The 22,686-nt window shown below is 41.6% G+C and overlaps 1 protein-coding gene across 3 annotated transcripts in view; it reads left to right on the top strand.

Annotated features, from left to right (window-relative positions):
• Window positions 1-22,686, top strand: part of ARMC9 (armadillo repeat containing 9) — a 190,469-nt gene that overhangs the window by 76,023 nt on the left and 91,760 nt on the right. For 2 of the 3 annotated variants that reach the window (XM_075861839.1, XM_075861838.1), the window contains exons 9-10: window positions 7,703-7,801; window positions 12,990-13,004. In XM_075861839.1, coding sequence (XP_075717954.1) covers window positions 7,703-7,801; window positions 12,990-13,004 — 114 coding nt within the window. The remainder of the gene's footprint in view (window positions 1-7,702; window positions 7,802-12,989; window positions 13,005-22,686) is intronic. The other variant, XM_075861840.1, reaches the window with a different exon arrangement.

Below are 22,686 nucleotides of genomic sequence, written 5' to 3'. Positions count from 1 at the left end.
GTTGCATCTGGGGGCCTGGGTGGAATGGGCCCGGCACCTGGGGCGTGGTGGCCGGCATGGCTGAACTGCGCCACTGTTCAATGGCCGTGAAGCACACGTTCGGATTGTGGGGTGGTCTGGAAGCGTCGATCAACGTCACGATCGACGCTTGTAGACGGCCCATACGGTCCATGGGGACCAGCCGGAGGAGGGGAACGATGCTTTGGCCAAAGGCGTAGTTCCCGTCCTCATCAGCGGCTCGCCTTAGATACTCCAGGACCCGGGCATCTACTTGCCCCGCTGCAGAGGCCTGTTGAGCACGGGCCCGGCGAGTGCGGGCACGCACGGGGTGCTCCTCTGCCGGAGAGGCGACGGCCCGTGCAGACTGGCCAGGGGCGGGCTCCAGGGGTGTCTGCTCTGGGCTAGGGGGCAGGACAGGGGCAGCAGGAGGTTCCGGCCGAGACTCGTCCACGTCTGTCTCCTCTGCGGTATCCTCCAAATTGTCGGTGGTTCTAGAAATAGAAAATTACGTTAGAACAGAATATATAACAATGCCTACAACAACACAATGGCAAACAGGACATGGGCGAACACACATTAGACACATGCAATGGCAGAAACTCTTACGTGCGCATCTCCATGATGTCCTTCAAGAACATCAGCTGTTGGGTATACATATAGGGTCGCTTGCGAGATGCGCCATCCCCGCTGCGTCCCCTTTCACCCATTTCACGCCGGAATTGGTCACGGCAGCTCCGCCACCGTGTTTTGATCTCTTGGACTGTTGGAGTTAAAAAACAGATATCACGCCATCAGAACTATGACCTCTCACTTAAATGAGGGGCCCTGCACTGCCAATTACGTGGTACACGGTGATGCGCCTGCTCCACAAAAGTTTCTCGTGAAAATGCGCAGACGACACATACAGGGCCCCAGTTCTTCAAAAGGGATGACATGCATTGCCAGAAAATGCCTGGTACTCACCCAACCGACTGCGGTCACGGGTTCGGCCACTCTCCCAGTCCTGGCCGAATAGCTCCTTTGCGACCACCTCCCAGGAGTCCTCCTTGGCCGTCCGGTTGTGGTACGCCTCCGAGCGAGTATCCCAAATTTCTGCATGTCCCTGGACCAGGACGAGGAGGCGCTCCACGTCCATCCCACGCGGCATGGCAGCAGGTGTTCACAGTGGAAGATACCTTCACAGTCTCCAGTCCCTAGCCCTGCCCACTCGCAGTGGAAACGCAAGCACTTCCTGGTTTTTGTTTGCTTTGTCCAGCTTTATAGACTGTTTTTCATGGACATAACAAGTGATGCATGATTTTCGCGCATGCAACGCAGGAGCGTCCGTGTGTCATGCGTTGTTTTCACGCACCCATTGACTTCAATGGGTGCGTGATGCGCGAAAAACGCACGATTATAGAACATGTCGTGAGTTTTACGCAACGCACGCGCACTGCGCAAAAATCACGCATCGTCTACACTGCCCCATAGACTAATATAGGTGCGTACGACACGCGTGAAAAGCACGCGCGTCGCACGCGCGTATATTACGCTCGTGTAAATGAGGCCTAAGAATGTAAGAAAAACAACATCGTATTTAAAGAGGCTCTGTCACCAGATTCTCAAATCCCTATCTCCTATTGCATGTGATCGGCGCTGCAATGTAGATAACAGCAAAGTTTTTTTTTTGTTTTTTTTTTAAAACGTTCATTTTTGGCCAAGTTATGAGCTATTTTATATATATATATATATATATATATATATATATATATGCAAATGAGCTTTGAAATGGACAACGTTATGTCCAACTGGGCGTGTATTGTGTTTTTAACTGGGCGTGTTTACGTGTATGACGCTGACCAATCCGTGACCAGTCAGCGTCACAAACTCCTCTACGTTCATTTACAAGCAGCACAGCGTTCTTACTAGAACGATGTGCAGCCAGATACACAAGTGTCCTGATCATGAATACACATGATCATCCAGCCTGGACGTCATGTGTATTCAGAATCCTGACACTTCTGAATCTTTTCTGTGAGATTGCAGCAAGCCACTCGTACTCTCGCGAGATTACGAGGTAAACGAGATTTCGTTTTTCTTGCTGGAAATCTCAGAGAAGAGTCAGAAGTGTCAGGATTCTCAATACACATGACGTCCAGGCTGGATGGTCATGTGTATTCATTATCAGGACACTTGATTAACGTTAATCTAGTGTCCTGATAATGAATACACATGACCATCCAGCCTGGACGTCATGTGTATTGAGAATCCTATACACATGCCCAGACATGGAATGATAATTGTTTATGATGCAAGCTGAAAAGATGAACAATTATCATTATGTACATGTTACTGACCAATGAATATTTTCTGTCTGTCATTTCTGGACTTTCTTTACATTTTCTTTGATAGTTACTAAAAAATGATCCTAGAATCTTAACATTTAACGAACAGTGCAGGGACAGATACCTTGTACTGTATGTAGCATTCTTGATCATGAAAAACAACACTGGATGGATGAGAAGCAAGTTATCCTGTCTATGGTCCACTTTACCTGAGAAAAGCAACAGGACCAATGTGTGTAACTGATGACTAAAAAATACACCGCTTTTTCAATCCATTTTCCATCCTATTGTATTAAACACTTTTTTGTTATCTTTCTTTTAAATAGAAAACGACTGAAAACGTGATGTGTGTTTTGTACATCCGTTATCCAGTCTATTTGGATGTCATTTCATTAACCCCTTAAGGACACAGCCTGTTTTGGCTTTGTGGACACAGCCGATTTTTGCAAATCTGACGTGTCACTTTATGTGGTAATAACTCCGGAATGCTTTTGCCTATCCAAGCGATTCTGAGATTGTTTTCTCGTGACATGTTGTACTTTATGATACTGAAAAAATGTCGTCGTTAAATTCAATATTTATTTGTAAAAAACACCAAAATTTAGAGAAAATTTGCAAAAATCTGCATTTTTCTAAATTGTAATGTATCTGCTTGTAAAACAGATCATAATACCACACAAAATATTTACTAGCTAACATTTCCCATATGTCTACTTTATGTTTGCATCGTTTTTTGAACGTGCTTTTATTTTTCTAGGACCTCACAAGGCTTAGAACTTTAGCTGCAATTTCTCGCATTTTCAAGAAAATTTCAAAAGGCTATTTTTTCAGGGACCAGTTCAGTTCTGAAGTGGCTTTGAGGGCCTTATATATTAGAAACCCCCTATTTTTTTTTTTACTAAATTCATTTGTAATACAGTTTTTTTCTGTAACACAGAAGGTTTTACCCAAGAAATGCAACTCAATATTTATTGCCCAGATTCTGCAATTTTTAGAAATATCCCACATGTGGCCCTAGTGTGTTACTGGACTGAAATACCGGCCTCAGAAGCAAAGGAGCACCTGGTGGATTTTGGGGCCTCTATTTTATTAGAATATATTTTAGGCACCATGTCAGGTTTGAAGAGGTCTTGTGGTGCCAAGACAGTGGAAACCCCCCAAAAGTGACCCCATTTTGGAAACTACACCCCTCAAGGAATTTTTCAAGAGGTATAGTTAGCATTTTTAGCCCACAGGTTTTTTGCTAAATTTATTGGAACTGGTGTGTGAAAATGAAAATCTACTTTTTTTTCTGAAAAAACATACGATGTTTTAGATTTTACAAGGAATAAAGGAGAAAAAGCACCCCAACATTTGTAAAGCAATGTCTCCCGATTACGGCAATACCCCATATGTAGTAATAAACTGCTGTTTGGACCCTCAGAAGGGAACGAGGGCCATTTGGATTTTGGAGCGCAGATTTTGCTGGATTGGTTTTCGGTGCCATGTCGTGTTTGCAAAGCCCTGGAGGGACCATAACAGTGGAAACTCCCCAAAAGTGACCCCATTTTGGAAACTACACCCCTCAAGGAATTTTTCTAGGGGTATAGTTAGCATTTTGACCCTACACGGTTTTTGCTGAACTTATGGGAATTATGCCGTGAAATTGAAAATCTAAATTTTTTTTCTAATAAAATGTTGTCGTTTTAGCTCAGATTTTTTCATTTTTTCAATAGATAAAGGAAAAAAAACACCCCAATATTTGTAAAGCAAACTCTTCTGAGCACAGCAATACCCCATATGTGGTAATAAACTGCTGTTTGGACACATGGCGGAAGTTAGAATGGACGGAGCGCCATTTGACTTTTGGAGCTCGAGTTTTGCTGGAAAGGTTTGCGGCCCCATGTCACATTTGCAAAGCCACTGAGGGGCCAAAATAGTGCAAACTCGGCAAAAGTGACCCCATTTGGGAAACTATACCCCTCGTGGAATTTATCTAGCGGTATAGTGAGCATTTTGACCCCACAGTTTTTTTGCTGAATTATTGGAATTATGCAGTGAAAATGAAAATCTTCATTCTTTCCACTAAAATGTTGAATTTTTTTCATTTTAACAAGGAATAAAGGAGAAAAAGCTCCCCAACAATTGTAAACCAATTTCTCCCGAGTACAGTAATACCCCACATGTGGTCATAAACTGCTGCTTGGATACACCACAGGGCTCAGAATGGCAGGAGTGCTACTTGGCATGTAGATTTTGGTTGATTGTTTTTTGGGCGCCATGTCGCATTTGCAGAGCCCCTGAGGTACCCGTACAGTAGAAACCCCTGAGATGTGACTCCATTTTGGAAACTATACCTTTCAGGGTAATCATCTAGGGGTGTACTGAGCATTTTGCTCCCACAGGTGTTTCATAGATTGTATTAGAATGAGGCAGTGAAAATGAACAATTTATTTTTTTTTTCCCAAAAAATATGTAGTTTTGCACCCAATTTTTTTTCCACAAGGGGTAATATTAGAAAAAAACACACATAATTTGTTACCCAATTTCTCCCGAATACGGCAATACCCCATGTGTGGCCCTAAACTGCTGTTTGGGCACATGGCAGAGCTCAAAATGGAAGGAGCGCCATGTGGCTTTTAGAGCACCGATTTTGCTGGACTGGTGTAGGGGCGCCATGTCGCATTTGCAGAACTCCCTTAGGTACCAGAGTAGAGTGTAAAACCCTGAGAAGTGACCCCATTTTGTAAACTACACCCCTCAAGGCATTTATCATTTGCCTGGATATATGACAGGGCTTAGGCGTGAAAGGCGCATGTGAGACCTATTTTAATGATTTTCGCAGCATTAGCCCACAACGGCAGGGCTCTGAGGTCAAATAGTCCAACAAACCCCCAAGTAGTGACTCCCATTTTGGAAACTGCACCCCTGAAGGCATTTTATTAACGGGTGTAGTGAGCATTTTGACCACACAGGTTTTTTTTTTTCTATAATAAATGAATGCTCAGTAGATGGTGCAAAGTGAAAATTGCAAATTTCCACAGGTATATGCCATTTTAGTGCACAATATTTTGTGCCCAGTTCATGCCACTGAAGACAAATACCTCAAACTGTTAAGCGGGTTCTCCCGGGTATGGCGGTGCCATATATGTGGATGTAAACTGCCCGTTGGGCACGCTGTGGGGCTCAGTAGGGAGAGGCGCCATTTGGCTTTTGGAGCGTGGATTTTGCTTAGTGGCAGTTTTGTTTGGGGTTTTGCTGGTATTTCAGTTTATGATGTGGGGGCATATGTAATCTGTGCGGAGTACATCAGGGGCATAATAAGAGGGTGTAATAATGGGGTAAATAAATAATAATCCGCAGATATGTGGCCGGTGTCGCACTGATAAATGGTGCCAGATCTTATCCGCTTTTGGACACTCTGCACATTTTGCATCGCCATATTCTGAAAGCCAGAACTTTTTGTTTTTTCCACCGGAGCTGTGTGAGGGCTTATTTGTTGCGGGACAATCTGTAGTTTTCATTGGTACCATTTTGGGGTACATGCGATTTTTTTGATCACTTTGTATTTTATTTTTTTGGCAAGCAAGGTGACCAAAAACCTGCAATTCTGATGTTTTTTATAAAAAAAATTTACGGAGTTCGCCATGCGCTATTAATGACCATTTTACTTTATTCTGCGGGTCGGTACGATTACGGCGATACCAGATGTATATCGTTTCTCTTATGCTTTGCAGCGTCTGCACGATAAAATCACTTGTTTCAAATTTATTTTTTGTGTCACCAGATTCTGAGAGCCATAACTTTTTTATTTTTCCGTCAAAAAAGCTGCGGGAGGGCTTGTTTTTTGCGGGACGGTCTTCAGTTTTTAATGGTATCATTTTGGGGTACATGCAACTTTTAGATCCCTTTTTTTATTCTGTTTTGTGAGGGGTAGTGACTAACAAACAGCGATTCTGGAATCGTTTTTTATTAAAAAAATGTACGGTGTTCACCGTACGGGTAAAATAGCGTGATATTTTTATAGTTTGGGTCGTTACGGACGCGGTGATACCACATGTGTACTTTTTTTTAATGTTTTTCTGTTTTTCCTATAATAGACTTATTATAGGAAAAAAGGCTGTGTTAGTGTTTTTTGCAACTTATTTTTTTCATGAAACTTATTTTTTTTTTACTTTTTTACAACATTTTTATTAACTTGTTTTACCTTTTTTTTGTGTCCCACTAGGGAACTTGAAGGCATGAAGCCCTGATCGCTATTCTAATACACTGCACTACCTACATAGTGCAGTGTATTAGAGCTATCAGGCTTCGCCTCCCGGCGGGGCCTAATAGGCTTCCGTACTAGGAAGCGATGGTTAGGCTATGGTTGCCATAGCAACCATCGGAACACCCGCGTGTGCCGATGGTTGTCATTAGCAACCATAGCGTGCGGTCTAATCACTTAGATGCAGCGATAGCTGCATCTAAGGGGTTAATCGGCCGGATCGGAGCCTAGCTCCGGTCCTGGCCGTTAGAGCACGATGTCAGCTGTGACAAACACCCGCGCCCGTGGCAACCATCGTGGTTGCCGACAGGCTACAAGACACTTCGATGCATCGATCGCGTTGATCGATGCATCGAAGGGGTTAATCGGCCGGATCGGAGCCTAGCTCCGGTCCTGGCCGTTACAGAGGGGTGCCGGACATCTGATTACCGGCGGTGATGGCGCTGGCTCAAGCTGAGCCAGCGCCATCACATACCTTACGTCCTGGAGCTGTGATTGGTCAGTCTGCTTTGACTGACCAATCACAGCGATCGCCGGCAGGAGACCGCTGTGAATGGTCCCCTGCCGTCTTACTGTGCCGGTCAACTGTCATAAACAGTTGACGGCACAGTTCTGTCACCTTGTCATTTGACAGGGTGACAGTTTTTAGCCAGGACGCACCGGTACGTCCCTGTGCCTTAAAGCACTTCAATGCAGGACGTACCGGTGCGTCCTGGTGCGTTAAGGGGTTAATCATAACGTATAGCACCTATTATATAGAAAAAGCATTGTAGTGCAGATTGTGGATTTATCAAAGAAATAAATAATACATTATATATATATATTTATATATATATATATATATATATATATGTGTGTGTTTTATATATATATATACACACACACACACACACACACACACACACACACACACACACACACACACACACACACACACACACACACACACACACACACACACAGGGCCTTACTCCATGATTACTTGACTTCAGAATTGATGGACTTCAATGCCTCTGTAATCACTTCTATCTGCAGTATCTCCCAGAGAGTCCAATTTACCTAATGTTAGTGGGAAATTTTCTGTGACATTTGATAACCTGCATAACATGTGGTTTATTTTCTCTGCCTTCAGATAACCCCTGAATATCTTCAGACTGTGTGCACACGACTTTTTAACAGCCAGCTGAGGCAAAGTGCGGCTCAGAGCATCGACTTTACCCGGCCTGGAACTGTAAGTACATGACAGTAGTCCTTTGATGCGCACGTTAGACATCTGATTTGCACCTATTGTGGTATGTCAGATTCCCTGCATATTGCACTATGGTTTTCTCTTCTTTCCATTACATTCTACACTTGTTTTGAATATATGGAATTTTTGCAAGGAGTTTGTTTAGAAGGACATCACATACTTCGAATATCTAAATCATAACCTAAAAATAATTTTGCCATATCCTTCTTCCAATACTGTAATAGACTAACCCCCGGTGATCAAAGTAAAATCCACCTTTTTATGACTGATCATAATGTATTGTGGGCAGCATCGGGGCTCAGTTGTTAGCAATTGGACCTGGGTTTGAATCCACCCAGCATCTTTCTTTGGATAGACACGGCTTGTGATATTTCAGAAAAGATGTTTATGACTGACAAAGTGCAGTGTTTATAATATTGTGGCAGTCTATCAGAGAAAATGCACCCTGGCTCTTTAACCCCTTCCCACACCTTGCCGTTAATGCACGTCAAGGGGTGCAGTAACTTCACGCACCTTGACGTGCAGTTATGTCTGCACTTTGACAGTTAACTGCTGCGCGGCGCTACACCGCAGCGGCGGTTAACTATGCAGGGTGTCTGCCCTGCATTCCCTGTTTCCGATCAGCAGTTAACCCCTTAAATGCGGCGGCCGCATTTAAGGTGTTTAGAGCACATCGTCAGCCCCCACATGAAATCACGGGGGGGCTGGCGATGGTTGCCATGGTAATCGGAAGCCAGACAATGGCTTCCGGACTGCCATGTACAGAAGCTTATGAGGACCAGCCAGAGGCTTCCTGTCAGAGTTACTGTCACGTCACAATGACAGTTAGAACACATTACACTACGTAGGTAGTGTAATTTATTCTAGCAGCGATCAGAGCTGCAAACCTCATAGTCCCCTAGTGGGACAAGTAAAAAAAAGATAATAAAAATGTTTTATAAAAGTTATGTTACATAAGTAAAAAATGCTTTTTTTTTTTCTTTTTTCCTATAATAAGTCTTATTATAGGGAAAAAAAAGTACACATTTTGTATCACCACGTTCGTAACGACCCAAACTATAAACCTATAATGTTGTTTTTCCTGCACGGTGAACACTGCAAAAATAAAAGTAAAAAAAATGCCAGAATCGCAAATTCTTTTGGTCACCACCCCTCTCAAAATATACAATAAAAAGTGATCAAAAAGTCGCATATATCCCAAAATACATGCGACCTCTACTTTGCTTTAATTTTCACCTCTACTTTGCTTTAATTCCTGTGAAACTGTTAAAACACTTTCTGAATGCTGTTTTGAATACTTTGAGTGGTGCAGTTTTCAATATGGGGTGATTTATGGGGACTTTCTAATATATAAGGCCCTCAAAGCCACTTCAGAACTGAACTGGTCCCTGTAAAAATCGCCTTTTGAAATTTTCTTTCAAATATGAGAAATTACTGCTAAAGTTCAAAGCCTTGTAACGTCCTAGAAAAATAAAGAATGTTCAAAAAACGATGCAAATATAAAGTAGACATATGGGAAATGGTAACTAGTGACTATTTTTTGTGGTATTACTATCTGTTTTACAAGCAGATACATTTACATTTAGAAACTGCTAATTTTTGCATATTTTCTCAAAATCTTTACCAATAAATATTGAATTTATCGACCAAATTATTTCACTAACATAAAGTACAATATGTCACGAGAAGTCACTTGGATAGGTAAAAGCATTCAAAAGTTATTACCACATAAAGTAACACATGTCAGATTTGAATAAATCTGCTTTGTCATGAAGGCCAAAACAGGCTCAGTTCTGAAGGGGTTAATGGGCTGTCCCTTTGAGTGTTGAGCAGTTCACGGACACTTTCTCCTATTTCCGTGATTTTTATGTGATCCAGTGTCCCTATGACGTCCCAGGAGTACAGGAACCGGATGTTTTGTTGTAAGGACACAGAGGCAGAAGCTCCTCTGACAGGAGGCCTGTCACTTAATATTTCTTATATTTTTATATAGCAATAAGGGGGTTTTAATACGGACTACTGTGCCTTGCTTACTTATAGGCCTCGTATTTCTAGTGGTCATCTAATCTGAGACATTTCCACGTCAAGGCACATTACAAAATGTCTGAATACTGGATCTTTTACTGAAATGAATTCTTATGATTCATTTATGACACCAGGATGTGGTGGAGGTTTAGATAGACACTTGTGACCGATAAGCATATGACTTTTCTATCTAATAATCATCATAAGATTTCTTATGTCCTTGTGTTATTCTGCGAGGACAGAGATCCTACATTGTAGCAAATGAGTTAAGTTAATCATTGAATTATAGAGTATATATAATCTCCCAGCGAAATATGAATCCTTTATTGTACTACTATCATCTAATTTCAGATATTACTCATAATTGCCATGTGTAAACAGGGCAGCGATCAGCAGATGAACAATCAATTTCGCATTCATCAGCTGTTCGTATCGTTTTAAATGTGCAAAATATTATAGTTGTCGGCAGCACTTCTCCCTGTGTAAACAGGGAGACGTGCCGCCGACATGATAATATTATATAGGGAAGAGATCGGAGTAACGAGCACTCGTCCCGATACATAGCTCTGTGTGACAGGAGCAAACGAGCACCGATCAACTAGCTGTCTCGATCGGCGCTCATTTACACGGCCCAAGTCGGGCTGTGTAAAAGTACCTTTAGTCTACCCTGCCATAACCCTGCTTGCTTTAACACTTACAAAAAAAATCCTGTACACTGGTTCCTTGAACCCAGTTACATGTCCCACATACCAGCCAAGGGAGAAATACCCAATAGAATAAAAATAAAGCGCTTTTCTTTTATTCAGGACGATGAAAAGTAAAAATATTGGTAAAAGTGTAAAAAAAAAAAAATTGGCTAAAGTATAAAATGAGAGAAAAATGTAATTCCAAAAGGTGATATTTAGCTGTTGTACATTTAGGCATTAAAGTCTTTGTTCACAAATGGGTTAAAGGGGATCGGTCACTAGTTTAGCTGGGAGATAGGACATTACTAATCTAATAGGTGCTGTCACACTGATAATGCTACTGAAAATTGTGTCCCAAAAAGTTTATTTTAAAAGTTAGGAGCTTTTTTTTTCTAAATATGCAAATTAGGCTATACTAGACAAGTGGGCTTCAACAGCAGCGATTCTCCTCAGGTGGAGCTACCTCATAGCCTCTGACGCTGTCCTATCACAGTGTGAGAAACTCAGGCTGAAGAGAAGGGGGGTCATTTCATACAGCCATATCTCCGGCGGTGGACCACCTAGAACAGTGGACGCATATGAGATTCTAATCTTTCATATGGCACCAGGATCACCGTTCTAGCTGTGAAACACCTGGAGATATCACCAGTTGAATACGCAGTCGGGAATGGAAGCTGTATACCATATGATCACTCTGTGTTGCTGGGCTGAGAACAGGAGAACTGTATGAGGATTGGATAGTGTCATACAGAAAACATTACACCGCCCAGAGAGAAAAGAAAGAGTCACCTCCCATTTGGCAAGTATAGCCATCTTAGCATATTTAGAAAAATTCACATAACTTTGCAAGTAATAAACGCTTTGGAAAAACAGTCATTGTATTTATCAGCATCATAGTGCCTATTAGCTTAGTTAGGAGATAGGGAATTAATAAACTGGTGACCGATCCTCTTTAGGCTTCATGCCCACTTCAGTCTTTTCCTTCAGGGTGCTAGCCGTTTTTTTGACGGCTAGCACCCTGACCCATTCATTTCATGCACACTTCAGTTTTTTTGACGGTCCCGTTGTTCCGTTCCGACAAAAGTAGAGCATGTCCTACTTTGGTCCGAGATTCCGTGATCATAAGGCCCATGCAAGTCAATGGGGCCGTCAAAAAAACTGAAGGCCCACGGAAGGCATCCGTGTGCCGTCGGTGTGTGACGGAGACGTTGCTAGGTACATTAGAGATATTACACTAATCGGCAGCCACTTATCTCTATCCAGCACTGATAGAGAGAATAAAATAAAGCAGTTCAAACGTACCCCGATCGTTGTCTTGGTGACTAGTCCCTCTTCTTCCTCCAATCCGACCTTCCTGTAGGACGCAGCAGTCCATGTGGCCACTGCAGCCTGCGATTGGCTGCAGAGGCGATCACTTGGAATGAAGTGTTATCCCTGGAGGCCTGCCTTCTGACGTCATCCAGTCCGGCGTGACCGCCACTACAGCCTGTGATTGGCTGCAGCGGTGACATGGATGAAACGTCATCCCAGGAGGCCGGACAGGAGGAAAATGCAGGGAGTTCTGAGTAAGTATGAACAGATTTTTTTATTTAATTAAAATTGTATTTTGCGAGCGCCGAGCATGGTCATTCTTCAGCGCTACTCACTGTCCAGGGTGCTGAAAGAGTTACCGCCGATCAGTGCAACCCTGCTCTTTCAGCACCCTGGACAGTACCATGCTTGGAAAAGGGAAACAGAGTGCACACGGAAACCACACGGCCGCTAAAACGGGCACACGGATCCATCAAAAACGGCCGATAAAACAGTGACTGAAGTGTGCACGAGGCCTAATAAAAGAAGATAAGCCTGCAGGTCATGTGAGCCTTCCTTGTCACACATTTAACCTGTTGATGCCATCTGCTATAATACTATATGACTAGCGGGAGCGCATTAACACTCATAAACATTATACTACGGTCCTCCAAGGCACCGCTTCTGAAATGTGTATGGATCTAGAGTATGCCAATACATTACAGTTTAAAAATAAGTCCTCAAAATACCTTTTGTGATTTATAATAATGTAAGAAATTAGTTGCCAAAAGAAAGTACAACTTGTCCCCCAGAAAACAAGTTCTCAAACTGCTTTGTCAACAAAATAAAAAGGTTATGACCACTGGAGGCAAAAAAACAAAACATATTTTCAGGTTGTCCAATCCAAATGGCTCTTGCCTCAAGGGGTAAAGGAAGCACATCTCAGAGGGTTGTTTCTGATTTTTAGTTTTGCCCAAAGTTGCCTTCAGTTGGAGAGCGGAAATTCAATCCCAGAGTTTTTAAGTGGGTCATAGTAGAATCAATAGGCCTTTGCAGAGATAAATAAAATTTAGTGATGGGATCTATTAATTCTTGTTCAACATATGTTTTATGATGTTCACTGTCTGACTTCTGTTTATTCCATGGCTGGACGTATCTGTGTGGTCCAGTGTCATGACGAGGATGTAAGTTGTAGTCGTTTCTCCATCACATGCCTGCTGCACCTCCACCTTGCTGCCACTATAAGTGTATGATGCAACCCTAATGGCATGACCACATCATTTGCAAATAATTTGTACAATGTATTGTGTTACTGAAGTGTCCTTTTGTGCAGCACGCATATATAATTTCTTCTTCTACTCATCCTGATCATCACTGCAATGTGTAAACAGACATCTGCCATTCATAATATCATGGAATAGAAACTTTAGGTGTTATGACCAAAAGTGAATATTGTTTATAGTGTCTGGCATTTCATAGCTGAAACACCATTATTATAAAGGTATGGGGGGGGGGGGGGATTTATCAACAGGAGTTTTTTATGGCACTTTTCTGTTCTTTCAACCTCGCTGGAACAAATTGCGGCAAATTTATTACGTTTGACATGTCCTAGTGGCATGTCAGAAGTTTTGATCATTGGGGGTCTGGGTGCTGATAGTTTTTCTAAATAAAAAACACTGTTGTAATCTACATTACAGCGCCGATCACATCATGTACAATATAGGGCACTTATAATGTGGTGACAGAGCCTCTTTAAGCTGTTTTAGTACATGAGAGCTTGTGGAGCAGCAGCATCCTGGACTCCCAGACCTCACATCCAGCAGGTATTACTGGGAGGAACACACCAACATATCAGGGGGTCTGAAAATAAATGAAGAAATAAGAAATTGTGGTTAACTGGGATTAAAAAAGTTGCACTACAACCATATACAAAAATCTATATTTTTTTCCCATGTCAAAGGTCTCCATATCTTTTAAAGAGACTGTCACCAGATTATAAGTGCCCTATCTGCACCGCTCACACTGCCACAATCCCTCCATTTGTTTTGGGAATATCTACCTGCATTATCATTGTTTTTTATTTTTTCATTAAATCAATAAAACTTGGAAATAGTTTCCTATTTTAAAAAGACAAAAAAGACACAGCGCTGGATCCATTTCTTTGCCTTTCCCTGTATCCATACGTGTGCCGACACGAGGACCCGTGTGCGATTCCACACATCTGTGATAAGGTGAGCTGGAGGAACCCTCCCCAAGATTCTTTCTGCCCTATCTCCTACATAATCTGATCGGCGCTGCAGTGTGTTCGGTCCGGGACTTGCGGCCGAAATACGTTCCGTCCATTACGGACGTAATGTGCTCGTGTGAATCCAGCCTTATTGTGGGAGCTCATGGTTCGGACTAGTTTTACCCTTTATGGCCATGTTAGATTTACTCTTGTTAAAAAAATGAATCCGTCTCATGACCGAGCCGCTTTAAAAATTATGTTTAGGAATTGCCTAAATTGTAATTTCCCAATATTCTTATGGGAGTACTTATGCTTGAATCTTACATGAATTATCCCACCCCCTGATATATTTTTGTGTTCAAGTGTATTCAAAATATAGCATTTTATTTATTTTCTGAAAGGGTTTGCTTCATATAGTATTTGAATTTCAAGTAAATACTTATCTACCGTAGTTTGATTTCTCCTCTTCCTACGTGGCCATTGTTACTGGCTTCATAAAGAGTACACGGGCAAGAAAAACTTTTTTTTTTTTTTTTATTCGTCTGAGCAGTTTACATGAGTAAGATTAAAAGGTCAGACTCATTGTGTCATTTTGGAGGTAGTCTTTTTGGCACCCATTATCTTAAAACCTTTGCTCTTCTATAAATTAATCCTCAATTCTGGACTTTCACGAAGGCTATCTGTGTGTTGTCTATGCCTGCATCACAGATGGGATTCTGCTCTTTTCAGCAGGTCTCTGTACAGTGGCCGATGCCTACGGGCAGTACATTCCATAAGCAGAAAGGATATGAGTGTCAGGCCACATGATCCTCTTTCCTAAGATGTTAGAGACAAAGAATAAGCCCTGTCCTCTTGTTTCATGTCCCTTTATAAAGATTAAAAAACATATTAGAAACAGGCTTGCTGAACACCATTTATTAGAATCTATTTCTACTGCTTGTCACGTTTCATCAGACATCTACAGTACCCTGCAATTCTATGTAAGCTTGATCTATTACAAGTGATCAAATCCGGACTGTGCACAATAATGCTTCTGTACATAAGCTCATTATCTTCAAGCCCTCACAATGTCCAGCCTTACACATCTATCTACTTGATGATGGTACATGATGCTTTTATGTATTACTTAAAGAGGCTCTGTCACCAGTTTATTAATTCCCTATTTCATCTAATAGGCGCTATGATGCTGATAACTACAGTGTCATTTTTTTTTCAAAAACGTTTATTATTTGCAAAGTTATGAGCTTTTTTTCTAAATATGCTAATTTGGCTATACTTGTCAAATATGAGGTGACTCTTTATTTTCACTCTGGGCGGTGTAATGTTTTCTGTATGACTCTGTCAAATCAAATATATGGCTTCTCCCCCTTCCCTGCCCAGCAACACAGACGGTTCATATAGTACACAGCTTCCATTCTTGACACCGCTAGAACTGCAATTTGTCATTTATAATCTTATTTTTCATATGCCACCAGAACCACTGTTCTAGGTGGTCCACAGCCCGTGGTATGGCTGTTTTACGTAATCCACCTTCCCTCCAGCCAGAGACTCTCTCACTGTGTGAAGCAGCTTCATGCTGATAGGACAGCGTCAGAGGCTGTGACGTAGCTCCACCTCAGGAGAATCGCTGGTGTTGACGCCCATTTGTCAAGTATAGGCACATTTGCATATTTGGAAATCAGCTCATAACTTTTAAAACGATAAACATTTTGGGACACAATTTTCACTAGCCTTATCAGTATGACAGCGCCTATTAGCTAGGGGATTGGGCATTACTATGATCGATCCTCCTTTTAAGTTTGCACGTGTGGGGTGTGAGGTTTTATTTATTTTTTTGTTTTTGTTGTTTTTTGATCAATCCTGACAGTAGACTACAAAAGTACAGTGCAATTCAAGAGAATGGGGTTGTCCATTAGGAATTTTATATGACCTAAATTAATGGCCCTTTTACACCAGCCAGTTATTGGACAATGAGCGTTCACAGAACGCTCGTTCCCAATAATTGCCTTGGGTAACGATCAGTCGATGAGCGAGCAAACTCTTGCTCATCGGCTGATTGCTTAGTTTGAAATGTAGAAACTATTATTGTTCTATAAGAACAGCGAGATGTGTGCTGCCTACACGATAAAAATTTATGGGGACGAGCGATCGGAGTAACGAGCGCTCATCCCCATATTAGTGCCTTGTGAAAGGAGTAAGCTAGTGCCGATTAACGAGCTGTCTCGATCTGCGCTCGTTTACACAGCCCTCGTCGGGCTGTGTAAAATGTCCTTAACCGTAAAGAAGGGATAGAGTCGGACCCCCACCAAGCACGTATTGATGGCCTATCCTGGGGATTGCAATCATGCCCATACCGGACTATTTTATCGCAATTTTTTCAAAATTGCAGCAAAATTTATACTATTCTGCCACGGTTTCAGGCAAAAAACACAGGGGCAGCTAAATACAGGGGCTGGAGGGAGGGTGATAAATGAGAAAGAGGCGGCTTCAATGGTAGAAGGGAACTGATGGCACAGAGAAAGGACCACGGATGATCTTATTAGGCCCCATGTTCACGAACTTAAAAACACCCGTATTTACGGGGTGTAATTACGGCCCATGGACTTCTATTGGCCAAGGGTACCTCCCCGTAGGCTTACGGGAAACTGCCCATGCCGTTGAAAAATATAGAACATGTCCTATTTCAGGCTGTAATAACGGCATGGGCAGGCCCATAGAAGTCTATGGGGCTCCCGTAATTACGGGTGGCTACGTGTGTGCAGCCGTAATTACGGGAGAGCGTTGCTAGGCAACGTCAGGGGATAGTCCCTGTCCAGGGTGCTGAAAGAGTTAAACGATCGGCAGTGACTCTTTCAGCACCCTGGACAGTGACTACCGATCACAATATAGATCAACCTGTAAAAAAAAAAAAAGACGTTCATACTTACCCAGAACTCCCTGCTTCTTCCTCCAGTCCGGCCTCCTGGGATGACGTTTCAGCCCATGTGACCGCTGCAGCCAATCACAGGAGCAAGCGGTCACATGGACTGCCGCGTCATCCAGGGAGGTCGGGCTGGATGTCGAAAGAGGGACGCGTCACCAAGACAACAGCTGGGTAAGTATGAATTTCTTTTACTGCGGAAAGGGCTGTCCCTTCTCTCTATCCTGCACTGATCGGGAGAAGGGCTGCCGATTTAGTGCAGTGCAATTTTGCAGCGAAAACGTGCCCGTAAATACGGGTGGAATACTGGTGACTCCGGACCTGTATTTACGGGCACGGGTCCGTAAATACTAGTGCAATACGGGTCGAATACGCGTGACCAAGGACCCGTGTTTACGCCAGTATTTACGGGAGGAAAAAAATACGTTTGTGTGCATGAGGCCTTATCTAGTAGATCTCGAATTGTTGATAGCTTTTATATTTGTATATGTGTACAATTGTGTTACACACTCTCTCTTGTTTTCAAAACGGGATCGAAGCAGGCTAAGTTAAGAGTTTGCCCTAAAAGCTCTTTTATAAACATACAAAAATAAAAGGATACTTAGCCGCTCAGACGACCCGAGTTTAGTCCAATGATCCTGGTGTTATGCTTCTCTAATCCACCTTGAGGGAAGGTAACTGCAAAATCAAACTGGTGTATCAGAATTCAGTTGGTAGATATTTGTAATCAATACTTTTTGCAAATTTATTTATTTTTTCTCTTGGATGCATTGAAGTGATAAAAAAAAGGTTGTAATTGTGTGTATATCCTTTAAATTATACACCCGCATAAAGGTTTACTTTTGATTTGCTGGATTACCAGGATATGCTACGTGATTTCCTTTTGTACTGGGTGGGTACTTCGTGTAGGACCTACCCACTTCATGCTGTTTTGAACTGTGGCTGGGACCTGCATGTAAGCTTTAATTTTGTACTGTTTGCAGGAGATGAGCCCCTGTCCTGCTACCGTCAGTTGTTTGTGTAATCGTACCTGAGCTGTTGTCGTCTGAGAATTATTCTGGTGCTAATCACTTTTGTTCTGGGGATACAAAAGCTTTTGTGTGTTAATCTGAGCTGGGGCCGAGATGGGAATTCAAACCCCTCTAAAACTGGCCATTTCCGTAATTTCAGACTGCCGATTTCTAATCAACTTGTCCTTCATTCTTGGTCTGTGGAGGTTAGAACGACAAATCCTCGATCAACCTCTGTCGTGACCTGTTGCCTGTCTGAGCTTCCATTGTTTGGTTGCAGATCTGTTGCTATTACTACATCACCCGACAACAACCAAAGAAATTAAACATGGCAGATCTACTTTTCGACCAATATCTGCCGTCAGTTGGCCTTCATGGTCAAGATCAACCTCCGTTTTAACCTTCATGCAAACCGTTGTTCTCCGTCTAAATTCCCTGAGCTACTGATGGAAACGTTCAAAATAATGTTCACAGCAGACCGTACCCACCCTAGGGCCACCTAGTAACCTACACAGTTGTAAAAAGGGGCTCACTCAAATCCACCATGTTCACAAAATACTACTCAGTTCAACTTATGTAAAGGCTCACAGTCACAAATTACGTATTAAGAGTCGCATACTTTATTAAATAACTATGTAATTAAAACATACAATAAACACTAAAGGGATGCATACACTACATGTGGTAGCAAGAATATGGATATTCAAGGGAGGTGGAAAAGGGCTGGCACCATAGATTCAGACAAATTTCACAGCGGAGTGGAGATTCCCAATGGCACTATCAATATTTGGAATTCTGGCGTCTCACATGCCCATGGGGTGCTCTTGGACCAGTACTGCGCTTCAAAACTTGATATAAAAATAGAGAAATTTGAGGTACTCATCGACTGTAGCAAAACATTTTTTATTCAGGGTCCTTAGGCTTGCTCCACATCAAAACCTACGGCCGTTCGCGATTACACATTCTTTTTCTACGGCCGTTTCGCGTTCACGAGCCCTTTTTCAAGGCATGTGGGATTGCGAAATGACCGTAGGCTTGCTTCACTTCTAAACCTAAAGATCGAAGAATATGTTCACACGTAGCGAGAATACTGGAGATTTTCTACAGCAGATTTAATTGCTGAAGATCTGCAGTGTATTACAGTAGCAGCAGAGTGGATGGGATTTGAACAAATCTCATCCGCACACTGCGTAAAAAAATTTGCCGACAAAATGTTTATAAATTGACCTGAGGTGCGGTTTATTTATTTTTTTTAAAATACGGAACATGTCAATTTATGCTTGGGAATCGCTCTTTTTCTGTTGCAAGTATTGCAACTCAGAAAAGAAATAAAACAAAACTTTTTTTGTGTAAAATGACTAAAAAAGTTAATATAAACGTATAGGAATTATCGAGGCACTCACCGAACTTACAACACAGTTTCTTTATTCAAAAGATCTCGGTCAGGATGTGGTATTAGCCTACGGCCGTTTCATGTGCATACACGCTTTCTCAAGGCTAATACTTACATCCCGGCTATTGTCATAGCGACCCTTTCTTCTGTTCTCCTTCCGGGCCGGTGTCCTGGATGACTTTTCATCCCATGTGACTACTGCAGTGTAACCCAGCAGGCCGGCGTGGACGAGAACAGAAGAAAGTATCGCTATGACAATGGAGTACAGGTTAAGTATAGACTTACAGAATACAGAAGCCTAAATGTAACACGCTCACATAGTTATCACATATAGTATGCATAGTAAAAGTACAATATCCTAAACATATACCAGATAAAGTAAGGCATACAGAACAAGATAGCTACCACCTGCCCTTAGTTCCAATTACATACTGAAAGTGATGTGTTCAGCTACATTTCTATACAGGTGGTGATTTTTAGCATTCAAACTATGTATGCAGCCTGAAGGATGAGGAAGAGCTTAGATGTGTCTACAATACTTTATATTTAAAATATCGTATTTAATAAAAAGCATATTACATAACCTAAACCTCACATATTTGGCTTCCCCATTACTGTAACAAACTGTACTATTAATATATACTTCGTTTAGGCATCAAATGGTATAAAATAACGGTAAATTAATTGAAACACTTTAAAGGGAAGGTGTCACGAAAATTTTTTATTTATGTATAATATTGCTTTTAGTTTAATATTAAAATACATTTTATTTATTTGTGTTGTGTTGTATTTTTTACTTTATTCTTTTACTTCTCTATGGGGCTGCCATTTTTTTTTTTTCATCTCTATGTGTAGATTAACGACACATACAGAGATGGAATACGGCGCATACATCCCCATAGAGAATGCGAACGGGAGCCGTTCCATTCACTATAGCGTATGCCGTCTGTGTGGGAATGGCGCATGCGCCGCTCCCACACAGACCAAAAGGAAGGTCTTCGGCAGAGCGAAATCCGGCGCCATTTTCATGTGGACCGGAAGCTGCAGCCGGACAGTAAGATGACTACTTCCGGTCGCAGCTTCCGGCCATATGTTCAAGGCCGCGAAGACGCACGGAATAGGGGCGGAGGCGGCAGCGCCGGCAGGAGCAGGTTAGTTATGTTTGTGTATGTGATGTGTGTTTTACGTTCGTGTTATACTGTCTGATTACCACTGTGTCTAATCCTCCTACACTGTGCATTCGCTCAGAAAATGGCAGCACACAGTGTAGGAGGTTTGAAGATTCAACCCCCTCCTTCTCCTGGCACTAGCCAGGATAAAGGGAGGGGGGGATTGTGTGAGGACACTAGAGCGAGTGTGTCTACCCCAAATTTGCAGCATAAAGCAATGAGGTTGATTTACCGCATTGCAATGCTGCAATTTTGGGAATTGCTCCCTCTAATGACCAGCACATGGAAATGTTATAAATTAGAATCTAATTTATAATATTTCCTGACTTGTGAAAAAATTAAAATTTAAAACAATGTGTAATCACTTATATACTAACTGAAAAAAAAAAAAAAAAATAAATTCTAGCGACACATTACCTTTAATTCTTCGTATCCCCTAAACTAAATAACGATAAGTCACTAATGTGTACAGTGTTTACCCCAAAATGGTACATCTAGAAACTACACATTGTCTCTCATACACTCGTTTAGACGCAAAAAAAATAATTATATTTTCAGGAATGCCGTCATGGAAAAACTAAAAAAAAGTCTTGTCCTTGAGATCAAAAATTGTTGGGTCCCTCAGGTGTTCTAAGTGAGCACAAAAAGTTAGTATAAGTAGTTTAAAAACATATCTATCACTTTGTCCTACAAAATGTGCCCTGACACAAGCAAAAAACATGTAGAATTTTTTTTTTTTTTAAGATCTTTGCTTGCTGTCTGTGGAAACATTCTTATTTACTTTTAGAGGCTGAAAGTCTGTCTTTTACACCGGTATACCGCTTTCATTGAAATAACAAATAAAAATTTTCACCAATCCGCCATAACATTAAATCCACCGACTGCCTAACATTATGTAGGTCCCCCTTGCGTTGGCAAAAGATCTCTGAACCGTCATGGCACATCCCACAGATGCTTGTTTGGATTGAGATCTGGAGAATTATAACCTCAATAAAACCCTTTAATAAACTGTCAAGCCTACGCTTTCATGTACTCTGCACGAATTATTTTAGTAGCGCTAATTTATATGGGGCAGATCTAGCCAATTGTGCTATTTTACCACTACTATATACCCTGTATGTAGCCGGGTTGACTCTGGTGTCAATTCTAAACTCTTCAGTACATCTTGATCCTTGAGTTGTCCTCTGCTGATATTTATATCTATTTAGAAGAAAACTGTGCGACCATTTATATTGCCGCACACTGTAGTTTCCACTGGGGTTGCCAGCTTTCCTACAATCCTAAAGGGAAAATACTTCTTCCCTAATCCCATAAAACCTCATACCATTCCGGATTCTGGGAAAGTTGTCTGACAATCCCTGGTATGACAACACTATCGGTGGTCACCCAGCTTTCCCAGCAACAAATATAGCTAAAAACAACTCAATAGAATTGACAAATACAGTTTTATTTACCAAAATTTATTTGTTCTCACCCCCCCCCCTAACATTTACTGCTTCCTTTTTCATTTGCCCTAGTAGTTTGTTTGACTGTATTTTACCTCCTCTAGAAAACAAACCAGTTATTAGGCTAAATTTAGGCCATGTAATATTTGTACAATGTACATATATACATACAGTAGACGTTATTTATGTGTTTTTTATGATGTGCGTCATAAATTGTGTGCTATAAATCATATAAGAACTGTTAGCGATAAGACACTACTGCTATTTACAGTTGTCTAAAGCAGGCGTGACTGTATTGAGCATGGTTTTAAGGGTATGAATTGCACAATAAAGCAAGTACGGTATATATATATAAAAAAAAAATATATATATATATTTTTTTTTATGTACCTCACTGAGGCTAGCCTAGATATGGATGTACCAAATGGCCAGCCCATTACCCAGGAATCTCTTCAAACGTGTATTTCGGGCCTCTACTGTAGCACAAAGTGGGTCAATTTTAAAGAAAAATGCAGTAGTTGGACATATATGGAAAATAAACCTTATGGGTCAGCAACTGGTTAAATGTACAATTTTGGCCATAGTTTTAAATGACAAAAATCAAATAAAATCCATTAGTTCAGCCCATGTAACATGATTGTTACAGCATCTTACTAGAGTCAGAAAATGACTTTATACAAAACTCCATACTCGATATCCTTA

Source organism: Rhinoderma darwinii, chromosome 4 (genome assembly GCF_050947455.1).
Source record: "Rhinoderma darwinii isolate aRhiDar2 chromosome 4, aRhiDar2.hap1, whole genome shotgun sequence".
In the NCBI taxonomy this organism is placed as follows: domain Eukaryota; kingdom Metazoa; phylum Chordata; class Amphibia; order Anura; family Rhinodermatidae; genus Rhinoderma; species Rhinoderma darwinii.
The sequence above is the reverse complement of the archived record's forward strand: the minus strand, read 5'-3'. Positions and strand labels throughout refer to the sequence as shown.